This window comes from Podarcis tiliguerta (assembly GCF_965153285.1).
Source record: "Podarcis tiliguerta genome assembly, chromosome: 17".
Classification (NCBI taxonomy): domain Eukaryota; kingdom Metazoa; phylum Chordata; class Lepidosauria; order Squamata; family Lacertidae; genus Podarcis; species Podarcis tiliguerta.
This window is the reverse complement of record NC_139550.1, coordinates 735815-755702: the sequence shown is the minus strand read 5'-3', so window position 1 is coordinate 755702 and position 19888 is coordinate 735815. Positions and strand designations below refer to the sequence as shown.

The window sequence follows — 19888 nt, the reverse complement described above, 5'->3', positions numbered from 1 at the left end:
GAAGTAATAGAGTCCTACTCTATTCAGCCTTGGTCAGAAACACACCAGGTGTACTGTGTCCAGGTCTGGGCACCACAATTTAAGAAGCATATTGGCAAACCTGAAAGCGCTCAACCTGAAGCAACTTCAACCCGAGGTATGACTGTATATGTATACAAGTGGAATTACTTTAATGCTATAAAACAATATTTGGATTTGAACTTTATTCCAAAATCTTGATTTCCCAGGATTAAATTGCCTCAATAACTATCTGCCACCATTGGTTAATATGTCAGTATTTAATAGTGTATATGAATCTTAGGTCTTACATTTGATGAACGAGACATCATTGAAACCGCTTTTCGTCAAGGAGTGCTTCGAGTCCTAGTAGCAACCTCTACACTTTCTTCTGGGGTGAATCTGCCTGCACGCCGGGTAATCATCCGAACTCCTGTGTTTGGAGGCAGATCATTGGATGTCTTGACCTACAAACAGATGGCTGGGAGAGCTGGAAGGAAGGGAGTAGACACCATAGGTAAGTGCAGTTGTTCTAGCTGTGACTAACAATAGTTCCTTGACTGTTTAAAGACCAGCAAAATTATTGTGGCCTAGGCTTTCTTGGGCTAATGCCCACTTGATTAGGGGCATCCAGAAAGTGGACCAGAAAGTTGCTATAGGTTTTAGAGAGTGGGCAGTTTTCCATATAGCAGGCCAAAAAGCTAGGAAAATGAGTGAGAGAACAGGTGTAACATAGTTCCATATTAAGAAGAGGCAGTCCCCATGCAATCCAGGTTCAAAGAAGATAAATAGGTGCAAGCCATAGAGCTTAATTGCATGTTTTGATCTAAAATGCAGTTTTCATCAGAGTAGATCTACAGTGTGGAACATTCCTAACATTGTAATTAGCATGGTTCATGCTAATTCATGCTAAATGGCAGAGGGGAGGCCAACCTGACCCCATCCATTGGCCAGTGAAGAAGCAGCTGCGTGCTTTCAGTGCTTGTTTCCCTTTTCACTCCCTTCTTCTTATCTTTTAATATGTGTACAGTTCTGGGGGGGGGGGAGGAATATGTGCTCTATAAGTGTTAAGCACAGAAAAAGGCACAAAAAAATGAGGGTGTGTCTGTGTGTGGCCCAGATACCCGTAAAGGTTGGGAGGAAGAGGCCTGGCCCCTCCACCTGCCACTGCTGTCAGATGATACGATGCAATAAAAGAGAGAAACTGACACTTTGGTTGTTCAGTTTGTGGCGTGCTTGAGAATGTTTGGGTTTGGTGAAATGATAGTTGGTCAGTTGGTTGAATAGCTGACAATATTTGCCCAGCCTCCAAGCCCTGATCTTGTGCACAGCTGTATGCAGAGGAAGAGGAATTCAAGATTCAGTCAGAATCAATGTGTGCTCTGTTCTTGCTTGTAGGAAAGGGGACAGATTGTACCCAGCCAATGGTCCCTAGTGATATATCTGCAAAGATTTTGCCGTTCCCCCATCTGCTTTGCCATTTGAATCACTGATGTGTGCCCTCTATAGTGAATGATTTTTCTGTATGAAGAAAGTAAGCAGGCTATAGTTAGGGCAGAAGAACAAAATATGTACCTTTGTTCCTAACCCTGGTGATCCCTGCTTTCAGTTTAAATGTTCTTGAGCCACTTGACCTACCTGTTCTTGATTCTAACGGACATTGATTTGATTACTAATGAAACTGCTTATTAATTAAAATGACTCTTGTATGCACTGGTTATTAAATAATGCCTTTTCCCTCTCTCGGTTGAAATTGGTGTGTTTTGGTAGGCGAGAGCATTCTGGTGTGCAAGACCACAGAGAAATCCAAAGGCATTGCTCTGCTCCAGGGCTGTCTCAAGCCAGTGCGGAGCTGCTTGCTGAGCCAAGAGGGAGAAGACATTACTTCAAGTATGATACGGGCAATCCTGGAGGTGTGTAACGCTCATGCTAAGGCAATAAAACTGTGCTCCCAAGGCATATATCAATATTTATTACCTGCAGGCTTTTGGGTTGTAGTCGTTTGAGGGGTGAATGCATCTGTAGAAATACTTCAGTTTTTAATATCCAATTCAACATTAAGTTCAGCCTGCTCCACCTACGCAGCTAGGTGAAGGAGCTGCCAGGTGTATTTAAGGAAATGGATCCTGTGAGCACTTCACTCAGATCTAATTTCTGTGATCCTTCACACTCAAAGTAGGCTGGGGGCTGTGTTGCTTCAATCAAGCATACATGGCAGCATATAATTGGGTGAACAGAGGTTTATTTCCTTTGTTTATCTCTCAAGTTTATATCCTGCCTTTCCACTGAATTAGGCTTAAGATAGCAATAGCAATAATGCAAATTCAGTAAAATATAATTAAGCATAAAATACAAAGTAAAAAAGCAGGCAAAACTTCTAGGAAACAAGCAGGTAAAACTAATCACAACATATTTACAATTCGGCATGTTGTATTTGCCTGCCCATGAGAAGGTTGTCAGAGCTGGGGGCAGAATTCACCCCTGGGTCAACTGACCTGAAGAAACATAGTTTTCACTGGGGAGTGTTTTGGGACAAGCTGTCCCTCTACAATAGGGGAAGGCTGCCCTTAAACCAGAATGAAACCAGGCTGCGGTTGCTCAGCATCAAAAAGGTGGCAGATGCAGCTTTTAAACTCATTTGGAGGGTGGGGAGCAGTTAAGTCGGCAGTAACTGAGGAGCATTAATTTTGGAGGTGAGGATGAAAAGGTTTTTGACTACCCAAATGGGGTTGGGGTGGAAGAAATAGGGAACGGACATGATAGCCAGTCGAAGGAGCCAAATGGCTGTATGGGGAAATGCACATGTCGGACAGAAACATTTGGAAAGGAGCAACGTGTTTAGGTGTTTATATGATAATTTTAGAAGCCTCTGAGCAAAGATGAGTGAATTGGAATACTTGATTTTAAAGGGAAACCTATATTAAAAGGTAAAGGGACCCCTGACCGTTAGGTCCAGTCGCAGACAACTCTGGGGTTGTGGCGCTCATCTTGCCTTATTGGCTGAGGGAGCCGGCGTACAGCTTCTGGGTCATGTGGCCAGCATGACTAAGCTGCTTCTGGCGAACCAGAGCAGCGCACAGAAACGCCGTTTACCTTCCTGCTGGAGCGGTACCTATTTATCTACTTGCACTTTGACGTGCTTTTGAACTGCTAGGTTGGCAGGAGCTGGGACCAAGCAACGGGAGCTCATCCTGTCACGGGGATTCGAACCACGATCTTCTGATCAGCAAGCCCTAGGCTCTGTGGTTTAGACCACAGTGCCACCTGCGTCCCTGCTAAACCTGTATTGGGCATAACATAAATCTGATGGAATGGAGGAGAACCAGTGGGATGAAATCCTCTCTAGATCCAAAGTATGGGAAGGACAGGGAAGGGTGTCCTGGGAGCAGTATCACTGTATATCCATTTACCGAAGGGTGACAGTGTGGCATATCTTCAGACTCTGAAGCAGCATGATCAAAGTATATAAAACTGCTGAAAAGCATCATGCATCAAAAATGGCAAGGTTATGCCATAATTTAATTTTATTACTGCATTTATATGCTGCCTCTCCACCAAGACAAAGAAGCGATGCAAAGTATTCTCAGGTCAACTTTCGGAGCCTAAGACCATCTGCTCCCTGGCCTGAGTTTCTTCTCTGATCCTCTTCCCCGATGTGGGGCGCAAACCCAGACGCTGAGATTAAGAGTCTTATGCTGTACCATGCAGTTGGTGTTCAGAGGTAAACTACTCCTAAACACAGGATCTCTATTTAACTAGAATGACAAATACATGTTTGCTTGACCTTTCCTCCATATATATATATATATATATATATATATATATGTCTGATCCTCTCTTAAAGCCATCTGAGCCCAGGCATCTTTATTGTATTCTTATTGTAGTGAATTATGTAAGCGCTGAAGACACTTTTTCTGTTACTATTCATTCTGGAGTGGTATGTAGTTGCAAAATTCTGGAAATCTATACATGCATACGCAAATACCTCTGTGCCCAGGGGTATCCTTGTGAGAGACTGAGTGCCCTTGACATGCTCACTGAGAAATTTTAGAAGCGCAGTGTGTCCTTTCCGTCTAAAAGGGTCTCCTTTCAGATTTAATTGATGTATCGTTTTAGCAAGTACTGTATGCTGATTAAATTCTTATTCTGACAGATCATAGTAAATGGAGTAGCTAGCTCTCCAGAAGACATCCAGAGTTATGCTTCCTGTACACTCTTTGGTGCAAGTCTGAAAGACTTCCCGGACAATGGGACAGAGCAGGAGAGAAACTGCCATGGTTCTATAGATGCTTGTGTGAAGTGGCTGCTTAAGAATGAATTTATCCTGATTTCGGTGTCTGATACAGGCAAAGGTAAAATGCACATTTGCATTTGGATTGCATGTTAAAGCAAAAAATGAAACATGCAGATTTGGAGCAGCAAACATTTGTATCATTTACAGTGGTGCCCCGCAAGACGAATGCCTCGCAAGATGGAAAACCCGCAAGACGAAAGGGTTTTCCGTTTGCAGAGGCGCTTCGCAGGACGAATTTCCCTATGGGCTTGCTTTGCAAGACGAAAAATGACGAAAAAATTTGAATTTTTTTTTTGCTCCAAAACCCCTTATTTTGAATCGCTAAGCTGCTAAAAGCATTTTAGCAGCAAAACCGCTAATCCCCCACCCCTTAAAAAGCCGTTTTTAGCCCTTAAATCGCCAATAGCGCTAATAGCGCTACTCCGTCAATGGGCTTGCTTCGCAAGACGAAAAAACCGCAAGACGAAAAGACCCGCGGAACGGATTCTTTTCGTCTTGCGAGGCACCACTGTATGTGCAACCTTGAGCATAGCTTCTCTAACCTGTTTTGATGCTGTCTCTATGCTCAGCTTCTTCCACAAATTGATTCAATCTTGTTCTTTAATTTCTGTGCCTCAGTCACCCTCCCACGCCCTTTTAAGCCCCAACAAATCTTCCCAATCGATGTTTTACAAAATAGGCTACAATTTGGAAACTGTGCCCTTTGTCCTGACCCCGGGGGCAGCAAGGAGTAAAGACTCAAAGGAAGTCAATTGTTTAGTAGCTTGTTCCATAAATTCAAGGCATTTTAATCATGCACTTGGTACCACCTGGATACCATGTAGCTGCAACATCAACCAAGATTGTAATTATTGATCTGCAGTAGGTCTACTGCAGAAAAAAGTCTCAAAGACAGTAAAGTCACTTTGATCTCCAAAGGGGCCGATATTGGTGCCATTAGAATAAATGGTCATGGTCTAGTCACAGTGGAATTGGAAGCTTTAGGAAGAAAAACACATACCCATGTGGTGCTTTAACTCTCTGCTTTAGTCACCACCAAGTGGTGCAGAAAAACTGAAAGAAATTTTAACTAATTATTTCACTGAATATGATGCTTCTGAGGACTTGATAACAATCAAGTGGGAGGTGATGAAAGCTGTGATGCATGGGATTTGCATCAAGGAACTGAGATAAAAAAGAGACAAGGGACAGAAACTTCGGAGCAGGAGAGAGATAAATTACTGACAAAATATAGTAAATGAGGTTTCAATAGGGTTTATAAGCAACTAGAAGAGAAAGGAATTGAAATTATTAGAAGCTAAGAGAATCATGGCTAAATTTTAATATACAAATAGGGCCTTTGGTGTCAAGTAGTTTAAGGGACGCGGGTGGTGCTGTGGATTAAACCACAGAGCCTAGGGCTTGCCGATCAGAAGGTCGGCGGTTCGAATCCCTGCGACGGGGTGAGCGCCCGTTGCTCAGTCCCTGCTCCTGCCAACGTATCAGTTCAAAAGCATGCCAAAAAGTGCAAGTAGATAAATAGGTACCGCTCCGGCGGGAAGGTAAACGGCTTTTCCGTGTGCTGCTCTGGTTCGCCAGAAGCGGCTTAGTCATGCTGGCCACATGACCCGGAAGCTGTACGCCGGCTCCCTCGGCCAATAGAGCAAGATGAGCGCCGCAACCCCAGAGTCAGCCACAACTGGACCTAATGGTCAGGGGTCCCTTTGCCTTTACTTAGTCTAACATAATCTGTTAGGGCTTCTTCTTTGCTGTTTAGGGTGCAAGGCAACATTTCCCAGTGCCCACTCACAAAACTGGGACAGTTTTGAGACGTTTAAAACCCATGGAAGGTTGTTGGGTTTTTTTTAATTTGGGGGAGATCAGAGCCAAGAGACTATGCAGCCTTTCTGTAGCTCATCAGGCCGCACACCCTAGTTCAGGTTTTCTTTTCTTTTTTGCTGCGTTGAAAATTGCATAGAAGGAGCTATTACAACTCCAAGGGCATTTAGTCAGGTTTAATTTGAATCTCAGGGATTATCTTTTTTCCTTCCCACTTCCTCATCTGGTTTGCTGGATATGATTCATTTATTAATTTTACAGTGTTCAGTCCTTGGAATCAGTTTTAAAAGAATAGGCTAGCCAGCAATAGCAAAGGCTTTGCCACCGACTTTATTCTGAGAGCCAGTAAGAATATACACTACAGATTTAGATGTGGTTGGGGTAAGGCAGCTTCAATTGGCTATGTGTAATACTATCAAATTATACTTCTTACATTCGTCTCAGTTCAGAAATGAATCTGTCATTGATCCTACCGTCTCAGGTTCCTAGTCTGCAAAGATATGAGAATTCCCTCCACCCCAGCCACTAAAAAAATTCAAGAAACAGGATAATTAAAGACAAATTCTTGAGGATTAGCTGTGTTAGTTCATTGCAGCAAAGCCTCAAAGCATTTTGCAAATGAACAGTAAAACACTTGTACTTTTCTCCAGTGGCTCCCCATTTGTGGAATGCTCTTCCCAGGGATTTCCCCGGCACCTTCATTATACACCTTTAGTAAAAGGCAAATGACCCCTGATAGTTAAGTCCAGTCGCAGACGACTCTGGGGTTGCAGCACTCATCTCACTTTACAGGCCGAGGGAGCTGGTGTTAGTCCGCAGACAGTTTTCCGGGTCATGTGGCCAACATGACTCAGCTGCTTCTGGCGAAACCACAGCAGCACACGGAAACACCGTTTACCTTCCCGCCGGAGCGGTACCTATTTATCTACTTGTACTTTTTGGCATGCTTTCGAACTGCTAGGTTGGCAGGAGCTGGGATCGAGCAATGGGAGCTCACCCCGTCGCAGGGATTCAAACCGCCGAACTTCGGATCAGCAAGCCCAAGAGGCTCAGTGGTTTAGACCACAGCGCCACCCGCGTCCTTATTATACACCTTTAGCCAGGCGAAAACATTATCCTTCAACCAGGCCTTTGGTTGGCTAACATCCTAAATCCTTTTAAATGTGTTGGGTGGGGAGGGGGGGTTATTGGTATATTTTGTTTTTGTCCTTGTTTTAATTATGTATTTTGTGGTTTTATCTTGTATTTTTATGCTGTGAACCACCCTGAGATCTACAGACGAAGAGCAATATACAAATTTAATTAATAATAATAACAATAATAGATGTATCTTTTCTCTTGGCAGAAATATATTGCCCAACACATCTTGGCTCTGCTACCTTGTTTTCTTCCTTTTCACCCGTAGCAGCACTAGAAATTTTTGCTGATCTCCAGAGAGCAATGAAGAGCTTTGTCTTAGAGAATGATCTGCACAGTCTTTATTTGGTATGACTTTGTTCAGACTTTTTCAGCTACTTGAGGTATACAGTCTGAGATTCCAGCAGAGGGGGAATCCTTCCTGACACCAGTGGCTTATAATTTATGCCTTATCCCAGCAGATGAAGTTATGTCTTAAACATAATCAGAAGAAATGATATTTGCATCAGCCACTAGCCATAGCAATAAAATATAATGTACTGAAGATAGAGGTAAAAACTTAACATTTTGGGGGTTAACATCTATAATCAAATAATAAATCTTATTCTGATTGGCCCTGCAAACATATTAAACTGCTGCCTTGAATTTTTAAAGCTTTTTTCCACTGCAGGTATACTTTTTCAGCTTGGTTAAAGCTAATACCATACTCTCTTTTTTATCAATTCAAAGCTAAAGATGCCCAGCTCCCTCAATTGCTCCGGTGCTACATCACACTGTTGATTCATGTTAAGCTTTCCCCACCTCTTTTGGTTGTGCGAAAATAGTATGTAAAGGAAGTAGGATTCAAAACCTGTTTCTTCTTGCTTTGGTTCTTCTTTTTTTAGGTCACCCCTGTTTATGAAGACTGGGCCAAAATAGACTGGTATCGATTCTTTTGCATGTGGGAGAAGTTGCCTGCCTCAATGAAAAGAGTTGCCGAGCTGGTTGGAATTGAAGAAAGCTTTTTGGCTTGCTCTGTGAAGGGCAAAATAATTACTAGAACAGAGAGGCAGCGTAGGCAAATGGCCATTCACAAAAGGTAATGGCTGAACAACTTACAATGTTACACTATGGTGTATATGACATCACAAAGTGATGGTGACATTATTGCAAAATACTCCACCTTTGCAACCGGCATTCAGCAGTTTTCTGCTCTAAGTATAATGTTGAAGTTACTGGATTTGCAAGTAGCGTGCGTTTAGAAACAAGTTTCTTCTAAAACATTTCCGTGGAGCCTATCTGTAGTACAAAATAAAGGGAGTAATAACTTTTGAAACAGGCATTGTGATTGATAATACCCAACACACATTCAACTGATACGGAGCAGTTTTGAAGAATCTCTTGCAAATAAGCAATTTCCGGTGCTTGCAGGCAATTACTGTGTTCCTCATGCTGTCTGTGTTCTTTGCCAGGTTTGCATCTTCATTTAGCAGCGTGTGGTCATATAATCTAAGAGGGAATTCAAAATTGTGGGTGATACAAAGGCATCCCAGCCTGAAACTTAGGTTTCCCAGTATGCCATTTGAGTTTCCTCTTTCTGCTAGTAAGGCACACACAACCCATCTTCTTGTACCTTGGACAAGTGCCTCTTCCCCATGGAACAGCTGTCTTATTTCAGAACTTGCAGTTAGCTCCACTTACTTTTTACCACTCTCAACCAGCAGCACAATGGCAGGACCATCTCTAATTTTATGAATCACTTTTTCACTCTCACCCTCTTTTCAGTAGAAGACATTGCATTATACACAGACACCCCCAGTTTCTCATTCAGGCTTTAAGTAGACCCAGGGCTCCTTAGCTTCACCAACTGCCTTAAGATGGTAGTCCTTTTGCCATAGAATCATAGATTAGGAATAGACCACAAGGGCCATCGAGTCCAACCCCCTGCCAAGCAGGAAACACCATCGGAGCACTCCTGACATATGGTTGTCAAGCCTCTGCTTAAAGACCTCCAAAGAAGGAGACTCCACCACACTCCTTGGCAGCAAATTCCACTGTCAAACAGATCTTACTGTCAGGAAGTTCTTCCTAATGTTTAGGTAGAATCTTCTTTCTTGTAGTTTGGATCCATTGCTCCGTGTCCGCTTCTCTGGAGCAGCAGAAAACAACCTTTCTCCCTCCTCTATGGACATCCTTTTCTGTATTTGAACATGGCTATCATATCACCCCTTAACCTCCTCTTCTCCAGGCTAAACATGCCCAGCTCCCTTAGCCGTTCCTCATAAGGCATCGTTTCCTGGCCTTTGACCATTTGGGTTGCCCTCCTCTGGACACGTTCCAGTTTGTCAGTGTCCTTCTTGAACTGTGGTGCCCAGAACTGGACACAGTACTCCCGGTGAGGTCTGACCAGAGCAGAATACAGTGGCACTATTACTTCCCTTGATCTAGATGCTATACTCCTATGGATGCAGCCCAGAATTGCATTGGCTTTTTTAGCTGCCGCGTCACACTGTTGGCTCATGTCAAGTTTGTGGTCAACCAAGACTCCTAGATCCTTTTCACATGTACTGCTCTCAATCCAGGTGTCACCCATCTTGTATTTGTGCCTCTCATTTTTTTTGCCCAAGTGCAATACTTTACATTTCTCCCTGTTAAAATTCATCTTGTTTGTTTTGGCCCAGTTCTCTAATCTGTCAAGGTCGTTTTGAAGTGTGATCCTGTCCTCTGGGGTGTTAGCCACCCCTCCCAGTTTGGTGTCATCTGCAAATTTGATCAGGATGCCCTTGAGTACATCATCCAAGTCGTTGATAAAGATGTTGAATAAGACCGGGCCCAAGACAGAACCCTGTGGCACCCCACTAGTCACTCTTCTCCAGGATGAAGAGGAACCATGGATGAGCACCCTTTGGGTCCGGTCAGTCAGCCAGTTACAAATCCACTGAGTGGTAGCAGAGTCAAGACCGCATTTTACCAGCTTCTTTACAAGAATATCATGGGGCACCTTGTCAAATGCCTTGCTGAAATCAAGGTAGGCTACATCCACTGCGTTCCCTTCATCTACCAGGCTTGTAATTCTGTCAAAAAACGAGATCAGGTTAGTCTGACATGACTTATTTTTCAGAAATCCATGCTGACTATGGTGATCACAGCATTCCTTTCTAGGTGCTCACAGACTGTTTGCCATATACAGTGGTACCTCAGGTTAAGTACTTAATTCGTTCTGGAGGTCTGTTCTTAACCTGAAACTGTTCTTAACCTGAAGCACTTTAGCTAATGGGGCCTCCTTCTGCCGCCGCGCCGCCGGAGCATGATTTCTGTTCTCATCCTGAAGCAAAGTTCTTAACCCGAGGTAGTATTTCTGAGTTAGCAGAGTCTGTAACCTGAAGCGTATGTAACCTGAAGCGTATATAACCTGAGGTACCACTGTATATAACATAAATGTGCCTGAGTTTGTGACAATCATAAGTTGCAAGGCAGTAATTACCATTGCAAAGCCCTCTTGGTGTTCTCTTGCTTCCTTTCCTTGTGCCCCCAACTTCTTCTGCAGGAATGTTAGCTACCTTGCCAATTCCCCCCAGGCACCATCTGTTTCCAGAATTCCTGCCAAATCCTTCCATCACCTTGACAACACTCACTGTTACGGGCCTAACATAACTGCAACCCAAGATAGAGATCTAGCTGGCTGCAATTTCTGCAGGACACTTGTTAATCTGCAGGGCACATTTAAGTTGGTGTACCGCAACCCCTTCTAATTTTTGTTTGGACCAGACTGCAACATGGACAATTATAGATGGTCTTTTCTGATTCTTGCTGCTGTTCTAGTCATAAAGTGGCAATCGGGCCTGTGTGTGTAGCTTTCTGTAGCCTTTCTTCCAGCTGAGAGGACAGCACAGCACTGCAGTACTGTTAAAGATAAAAGAAAGTGAAGAATGCTTGCAGTTGGTGGAGGGCATTTGGGGTGGAATGGGAAAATCAGTCACACGTCTCTTGAAGCAAGACTAGAACCCACTTAGCAGAGGTTCAAGAGAGATTCTCCTGCTTGGCACATACGTGCTTATTCAACTCCTGCCATTAGGATGTTTGGATAGATTGTAGGGAGTTTATTCCTCAGATTCGTTTCTGCCACCTGCTTAGGGATATATGAAGCCTCTTCCACCTTCCTGCCCCATGATCTTTGATATCATTGCTTTTAGGAATTATTATGCCTCTGTGTCTGCACGTACATCATATGCTATCCTTGGTTTAGTGGGATGCACATCCAAATCCAAACGTGCATTTCTGTTTTAAACTCTCAGCTAGCTTGCACATCCAGCCCCTGCCCCCCCCCCCGGCCAATTTTCTTCCCAGTGGAAGGTAAGTTGAAGAAAGTCAGAAAATGAATTTGGTATAAATGTCGACACCAGTAGAGATGCAAACTTCTCGATTACTGCATCTGCTTCTAATTTTTTCGTTTCTATGTTCTTACCATAAAGCAATATTCATGCCCCTTTTGCAGCACACCAACTTATCTTAATTTTTACTGATGTAGATTTTTTACAAGCCTGGCTCTCTTGGACTTGATAAATGAGGTTCCTATAAATGATGTTGCTAAGAAATACGGCAGCAATCGTGGACAGCTTCAGTCTTTACAACAGTCTGCTGCTACTTATGCAGGTGAGGCAATACGGATACATAATTTAATTTTGTAAGTAATAAATTATTATTATTATTATTATTATTATTATACAAATTGGTGTTTGCAGGAGACTCCTTTGGGAGGAATGGCAGGATAATAAATCCAGTAACCTTTGCTGTATCTTATACAATATATTTCAGTCTTCCAACGTGTGCAGATTTGGCCAATAACAGTGTGTGTGTGTGTGTGTGTGTGTGTATACACACACACACACACACACACACACACACAGTGGTACCTCTGGATATGAACGGGTTCCGTTCCGGAGCCCCGTTCGCATCCAGAAGCAAACACAACCTGTGTCTGCACATGTGCCGGTCGCGATTTGCCGCTTCCGCACATGCGTGTGACGTCATTTTGACCGTCTGTGCATGCGCAAGCGGCGAAACCGTTACTTTCGGGTCGCCATGGAGTGCAACCTGAAAGTGCTGAACCTGAAGCAACTTCAACCGGAGGTATTACTGTATATATATATCTCATAAGGGAATATTCGGCACTGTCAGAGTGAACATATGAAGACACCCCTGTGGTAGCTATCTTAAATGATCTCCTGAAAGTGATCATTTGCACCATTTATACACACACTGTTTGATAACAACTTAATGTTTTTTTAAAGAAAAAGTTTTAAAATGCTGAATTTTGTAACACTTCTTATATATTTCAGGGATGATTACCATTTTCTGCAACCGCCTGGGGTGGCACAATATGGAACAGTTGCTCTCCCAGTTTCAGAGTCGTCTCACGTTTGGGATCCAGAGAGAGCTCTGTGATCTTGTCCGGATATCTCTGTTAAACGCACAGTGTGCTAGAGCTCTCTATAAGGCTGGTTTTGTCACGGTCGCTGATGTCGCCAAAGGGAATATTGCCGAGGTGGAAAATGCCTTCAGGAATGCAGCACCTTTCAGAAGGTTAAAAGTATTTCTAGTATGACAGAAAGCTATCCCTTTGATACAGTTTTAGCTAGTGTAAGTTTGGGAAATGGATCTGATTCTCACTCTTGGATGTCGGTTTACTAGAGTTTAGTATGTTACACTCCAATAATTTTATTTTAGCTTTCTTATACTCCCCAGTGCCAGTGTGGTATGTCTGAGATGGCTATTGGTGTAAAATACTATACACAAATGTTTGTCATGCTTTATCTAGGTAATATTTAGGATTCTATGTAAGACTCATAATATGGTGGTGTTTCAATCCTACTCTTAAGGAATGTGTTCCCATGTCAGCATGCCTGTGTGCTGTCTTCCAGGTTCCCCACCTGCTTGGAGTAAGGCAAGTGGTGTCAGAAGAGAGGGCCTTTTTGGTAGCATAATTCCCTCCCCAAGGCGCCTGTGTTTTATTTATTTTTATTTTTTCAGTTCTAACTTCAGCTGCTTCTGTACTTTCATTATTGTGCCACTGTTAATTTATATTTGTTAATAATTTCCCCCCTTTCTATACTGCCCTGGAAACACATATGAAGAGCAATATACATTTTCCCTAAATTATGATATATATCACCTTAGGATGTGCAGTTCTTTAAAACTGACCTCTTCTCAGTAGGAGATTTCTCCTATTTTCTTCCTCCTCCCTCATGCTCTTCTGCACCTTCTAAGGAGAGCAGCATCTGAGAGAAATCCTGAAGGGAAAACTATATTCCTCCCCGTCCTTTCTTTTCTTTGGTTTTGCACCCCTCTTCTTATTACTTAGCTTTTCCCTAGAACTCAAGTGTCCAGCGACTGATCTCTGAAAACTTATTTTTTTCCCGGCCGGTCTGGCTCCTTTAACACTCTTAGACACCTTTCATTCTACCTGGAAAGCTTCCCTGTTTGAAAAGATAAGAAGCTTGGGATTCTCCCCGCAGATCTTGATAGCGGCAGGATATGAGAGAGCCAGAAGCCAAGTGTTCCAACGCATTAGGGACATAGAGCTGCAATGTCATATGGGCAGAATGGATAAACATGCCACAATTAGAGACTTTGGGAGAGGGTTCTCACCCGCAAATTATTTGGCTGATTTACAAATACCTAAGTACAGACACTCCTTTACCCTGGCTAGATTTAACGTTCTGCCCTCTGCCCTGCTGCTAGGCAGATATGAGGGCAAACCATATGAGTCACGTGTGTGCCCATGTGGCTCATCGGAAGTGGAAACAAGTCTGCATGTATTGCTGCACTGTAGTTACTACGAGGATCTACGCCTGACCTTTATTGCCCCAGTTCTACAAAAGCTTAAAAATGTATCAGAACTCCAACGTATGAGAGCCTTGGTAGAAGATAAGGTTCCTGAAATTACGATCAATGTTGCCAAATTCTGCGTAGCCGCTATTAGGCGTAGGAAACAAGAGCTTGCCAATGTCAATATGCAGGCAAATACTTAATTCTACTCATGCTGCCTAATTTTAAATTGCTGTTATGGCCTAATCTGCATTGAAATCGTCCTTTGTTTTTTGTTTTTGTTTTTTTTCTGGTGTTATGTTTCGCTGACTAGCTGTACGAGTTAATCTGGTCTGTGACCGTTTAATAAAATTTGATTTGATCTCTGAATGCACCTAACCTCTGATGCAAGCTAAGTTGTCACCTCTGCTTCCCAACTCACTTTGTTCACTTCCTTATCAGCGTGCAGACTAATATAAAAATTGACTTTTTGTTATGGGTACATGTTAGGTGAGATGTTAAGCAGAGGCTGGGGGGTCATCTGTCATGGCTGCTCTAGCTGAGATTCCTGAATTTTAGGGGGTTGGACTAGAAAACCCTTGAGGTCCCTTCCAACTCTACAATGCTATGATTCTATGACAGTAAGAGTGCTATGGTAGGAATTCTTCACAAATTTTTAAAATTTGAAAGCGTGATTTCCGGGTAATATTGTCTTGTTTCTTCTGCTTCAGTCGTAGGGCAGTGGATGACGACGAACAGGCTGTTGAGGAGCACCAAATTACACCCCTTATATGGATGTCTGGACTGAAGGGTTTGACTGAGATTGAAGCAGCTAATCTTGTTGTGGAGGAGGCTAAAACTCTCTTAAAGGAGGACCTGGCTGCTTTGGGAGTGCAGTGGAACCCCAATGCCTCTCTCTTATCGGATTCCTCTTCCACATTTTCCGTAACAGGACAAGTTGAGGAAGAGGAAAAACATAGACCGTGTGGGAAACAGATATCAAGAAAGAGCCAAAGTATAATTTCATCAGACAAAAGTATCAGTTCTCAATCTGATAGTGCAAAATGGGTTAGACAAAAAAACAAGAGGTCATTAGATGCTAGTTTAGTAAATGGCAGACTTGAAGAGACTCTGGTAGATGAAACTAAGGGGGAGACAAGAAATGATGACGTATGCTGTAGTGCAAGCAAACGGCTAAATCTGAGAAAAGATGGGGAAAGTATGAGAGATACCTCTGTGGAGCAAAAGTTGGATTCCATGATAAGTACTGAACGGAGGACAAAGCCAGGCTTGAAAGCTACTTCAAAAAAACATCATGTTGCAGCTAGATTTAAGAAAAAGGCTGGAATTAATTTAAATCAAAGTAGGGAACAGAGCACAGTTGCAAAATGGAGTAGGCCTTGGAGTCAAGAATCAAGTTTCAACGATCATTTTCCGTCCTCCAGCGACAGCTGTGAGTCAAACCAGAAACATCACCAAACTGTAACTAAAGGATCATTAGGCTACCAGGAAGGAATTGACAAAATATCCCTACAGGCAAATGAAATAGACCAAGATGGTGGGAAAACTGTGCACAAATTGCTTATAGAACCTATACATGCTAGTGAATCCAAATATGAGTTAACACTGAATAATCACATTAAAACACCCGCTTTGAATTCAGTAGAGGGAGATGCAGCTCCTGTTAAAGATAAAATGGAAATGCAAGATGTTATGGACGATCTGGTGATATCTGATAAGAAATTGAATCTGATAAGAAATTGCAGCAAATTGGAGCTCAGTAAAAACGGTGCTAGAAGCATAATTACAGAAAATAAAATGGACAGAGGTAGAAATGTTTTTAATGAAGCAGCAAGTGGCGCTGTCACCACAACAGGAAATCCGCAAACAGCAGAGAGTTCTCGAAAAGCAGACAAAAATGACCCTGGAAGATTCAACCCCACCCTGGAAAATGCAAGTGCAGTTATGGGTAAAGTGCATAATCACCCTGATAATGTTCTGAAGCCGCCTGAATGCATCCAAAGCTGTTCTCCTGAGCTGTATTTTGTCTTCAAAGAATTTGAAGAAAGCTTCCAGTTAGATACGCAAACTGAGAGGATATTGCAACAGGAGGCGGCAGCTACAGCAGCTGATAAACAAAAAGACTTAGTAGCAGATTCAGCACTGAAAATAAAGTGTGCTAGTACTTCAGAAACTAATGCTGCATCTATAATGGATAAGCTAGCGTGCAGAAAAGCAGAACCGTTACCTGTTAAAAAAACCGATGTAGCAGGAAACACAGCTTCATTGCACTGTAAAGCAAAAGGCGATCACAAAAAGCGTATGAAATACCCAGAAATACCATTTTGCCTTGAAAGAAACAGTTTTTCTGTTATGGACTCCCAGTTAGAAAGCTTCTTACGAGACTACCGGACTCCAAATCTGGCAGAAGAGCAGGAAACTCTTGTTCTTTCAAAGGCTTCCTTTGCTCCTAATCAGTGCCCACCTGCTGTCGATGCAAATGCCAAGGGCTGTCCTTTGCCTGAAATAAATTTGAATAGCAGTGACAGTTTGTTGTTTGATGAAGACTTTAACCACGTTAATGACCCTCAGGGTGTTCACATTGGTGAAGCTGTTGCCATGGGAGAACTTCCACTGCAGCAAATTATCCCTGCTCCTTTCAAATCCACTTTAGAAGCTGGTCTTCCAGGTGTACAGAATGTGGGGCCAGGCAACGGTGTATCAAATACCACTCTAAACCAGCAGCGACTGGCAGAGTATCATGAGGATGACTCTCTAATGTTCTCAGATGCTGATTCTTTCCACATAGCAGAAGTGAGAGATGGTGAGTCCATGCCTTGTTTTCACAGAAACGTTCTCAACAAGCTGAAAAATGTGAAAGAGGCAGATGATGATGTCAGACCTGAGATTACTGGAAAAGATGCAAATGCTAACCAAGTGGGAAAGTGTGATTTTTTATTTGATTTAAGTCCAGGAATGAAAGAAGTCTTAGATGAATGGCCAAGCCCCACTGGAAATAAACCTGAAATGGATACAAGAAGCAATTTGAGAGTAGTGCTACCTGAGAAAAATCAGGATTCTGCCCTATCCTGTGGTCAGTGCAAATTTCGCAAAGATTTTAAGAGCATGGATGATCAGAGTAAGACCTGTGGCTCTTTACTAATCAACAGAAAAGGTAGTTCCATTTCTTGGACAGATGGGAACAAGGAACCTCTTTCTCCAGCAGAGTTCATGGAGCTTCCTTCACAGGAACAATGCTTTGTGACACATGCTGAAGCCAGAAATATGAACCCCACAGACAAAGCTCCTTGTCTTCAGCTCCTGCAGAACGCTGCACTTGATTCACACCCACAAACAAAACCAGAAAATGGCAGACATGCTGAGTTTCCATCTGAGGATGACTCTATTATAATTGAAGGTTTTTCACTGCAGTTATCTCAAGATCTACCATCCTGCAGTGCTGAAAATTTTGCTATAATTGATGTAGCGAACGATAAGGCTCTTTTCCAAACCTTCATTAAAGAATGGAGCACGAAAAAGAGATTTGCTATCTCGGTGGCTTGTGAAAGAGCAAAAGGCCCCCTTTCCCACAGATCAGCTATTGGTGCCAAGTTCAAGCAAGGTGAGTTTGCCCCCTGTGCTCCTTCCGTTATTTTAGAAATGTATATTCTAGACATTTTACTCTGGACTTAGCAAAGTGGCAAGTGGCCCTATATCTGAAAGATAATCTACAGATAGATCTGAATCTGGGAAGGAAACAGAGTTTATATTCCAATGTATATTCAGTGGTTCCAAGTAGGAAGAAGGCGTATGCCTAGTTTTAGTAGCAAAAAGTCACTTGGAGATACCAAAGACGACAAATACGGATTCTTCACTGGTTAATGAGAAATTGCATATAATGTTTCCTCTCCACAGTTTCTTATGCCATTTAGTGACAAAGGTTCGGCTATCATGGTTCATGGATTTATAGGTTATAGAAAGCTCTGAGTTTGTTACATTGAAATCGAATCATACAATACAGTATACAGTCGTACCTTGGTTTTTGAACAGCTTAGTTCTTGAAAGTTTTGACTCCCGAATGCCGCACACCTGGATATGACTGTTCCAGTTTGCAAACTATTTTGGGAAGCTGAACATCTGACGGGGCTTCCAAAGCTTTCTGAAGCCAATCACTAGCTGTGCTTTGGCTTCCGAATGTTTTGGAAGTTGAATGGACTTCCAGAACAGATTCCGTTCTACTTCCAAGGTACAACTATATATATATCTGTCATTTCACATGTGGCCCAAAGAACCACGACTGTTGCACTGACTTCAAGCTCTACTTTTCTGCTGGGAATGGCTAGTGGGGAGCTTGAAGTCAGTGCCTATCAGCCGATCAATAACTACTACAAGTCTTCCTGGACAGTGCAACATTTGGAAGACACTTCAAGACTCCCAGTTGTCAGGCTTGTTTCCCCAAGCCCTCACATGATATCACAGGTGGTGTCAGGTTGGGGCAGGTGGGTGTGGGAGAAACTGCCCTGCAAGCTGCATTGGGACCCTAATCAGGTCTGCAGGCACCAGGTTCCCCTACCACTATCATAAAGATAACTTAAAAAGCAGGAATGGAAAGTATGCTTTACGCACCATTTGCAGGAACTTCAGGGGGTCTAACAGATTTTAATCTTTGTGTGTTCATAGGGAACGTGCACCAGGAGATTCAATATGAAGGTGATGGATTTCCTGTTACAGCCTGTGAAGACCTGCTGGTAGTTGGATTAGCTGTGTGTTGGGGTGGAAAGGATGCTTATTACATCTCATTGCAACAGAAATCTCAAGAACAGACTGGTAAGGAAGTGTTTTCTAAAGGAATGCACTTTAGAGAAGCCTATGCGCAGCATCTTGCTGCCTTCCCAAATCCATGTTAATGAAATTATAAAGTATTGTTTTATCCATAAGAGTGGCAGTTATGGTTTATCTGGACAGAGAACAATCACAGAATACTGACGAAAGGTGCAGCTTTTCTGAGGGATGGCAGAGCTTGGATTGCTTGGGGGTAAAAAATCTCACCTAGGATTCCAGCAGGAAAAGATTTAACTGAGTTTGGGATGCAGCCTTGTGTAAGGTGCAAGCGGGGAAGCTGATGGCTGGGAGTTCAGATCCATGGGAAGAAGTAAGATACTTCTGAGAAAAGACCAAACGGCACAGGTGGGAATGGTAGAGAACTGGGGAAAGATGGAAGAATAAGGCGTGAGCTTTAAAGCCTATGAATAAGGATGGTGCTGCTGTGCTCTTAATGCGAATGGAAGGTATAATGGGAGCTGGAGACTGCGAGTGAGAGAGCCAAGGGGCAAGGGTGATTTTTATACTGCCCTGTACAAGGAAAAACAATGTATGTATAGGCATACACTCTTCCCCCCTCTTCCCCCCCCCATGGGTCCTTGTCATAATACTTAAATAAGATGGTTTCTCTGTTGCTTTAGAAATCAGTGCCAGTTTGGAACCGCCTCCCCTGGATCAGAACTTGGCCGCAGCAGAGAGGTTGCAGCATCTTCAATTACACCTGCAGGATTCCACAAGAGCCTTTTCGCTTGCTGTGTATGATTTCATTCATCACTACAAGATCCTCCTGAAGGCCTGTGGCATCTCTTTGGCAGGATGCTATGAGGACCCCAAGGTTTTATAGCTAAGCCTTTTTCTATCTTCTCAATCAATCAATCTTTATTATGGTCCAGAGACCCAACAAATCGTTACAAAGCAATGCACAATTCAGACAGCCTACCTATATCTGTAAAGTAGGAGTGATGTTTAAAATCAATGTTTAAATCCCCCAGCAATTGCCAGAAATAGAACTTATAAGTTCCTATCTTTGGGGAG

The 19888-nt window shown here is 42.9% G+C and overlaps 1 protein-coding gene across 3 annotated transcripts in view; it reads left to right on the top strand.

Moving 5' to 3' along the window:
* Window positions 1-19888, top strand: part of POLQ (DNA polymerase theta) — a 42744-nt gene that overhangs the window by 9011 nt on the left and 13845 nt on the right. For all 3 annotated transcript variants that reach the window (XR_014506258.1, XM_083419173.1, XM_083419172.1), the window contains exons 9-18: window positions 302-514; window positions 1768-1910; window positions 4151-4349; window positions 7455-7594; window positions 8131-8324; window positions 11754-11878; window positions 12565-12808; window positions 14764-17654; window positions 18713-18859; window positions 19495-19688. Coding sequence is in view for 2 of the 3 variants with exons in the window: in XM_083419173.1 (XP_083275299.1) it covers window positions 302-514; window positions 1768-1910; window positions 4151-4349; window positions 7455-7594; window positions 8131-8324; window positions 11754-11878; window positions 12565-12808; window positions 14764-17654; window positions 18713-18859; window positions 19495-19688 (4490 nt within the window). In the remaining variant the exon portion in view is untranslated. The remainder of the gene's footprint in view (window positions 1-301; window positions 515-1767; window positions 1911-4150; window positions 4350-7454; window positions 7595-8130; window positions 8325-11753; window positions 11879-12564; window positions 12809-14763; window positions 17655-18712; window positions 18860-19494; window positions 19689-19888) is intronic.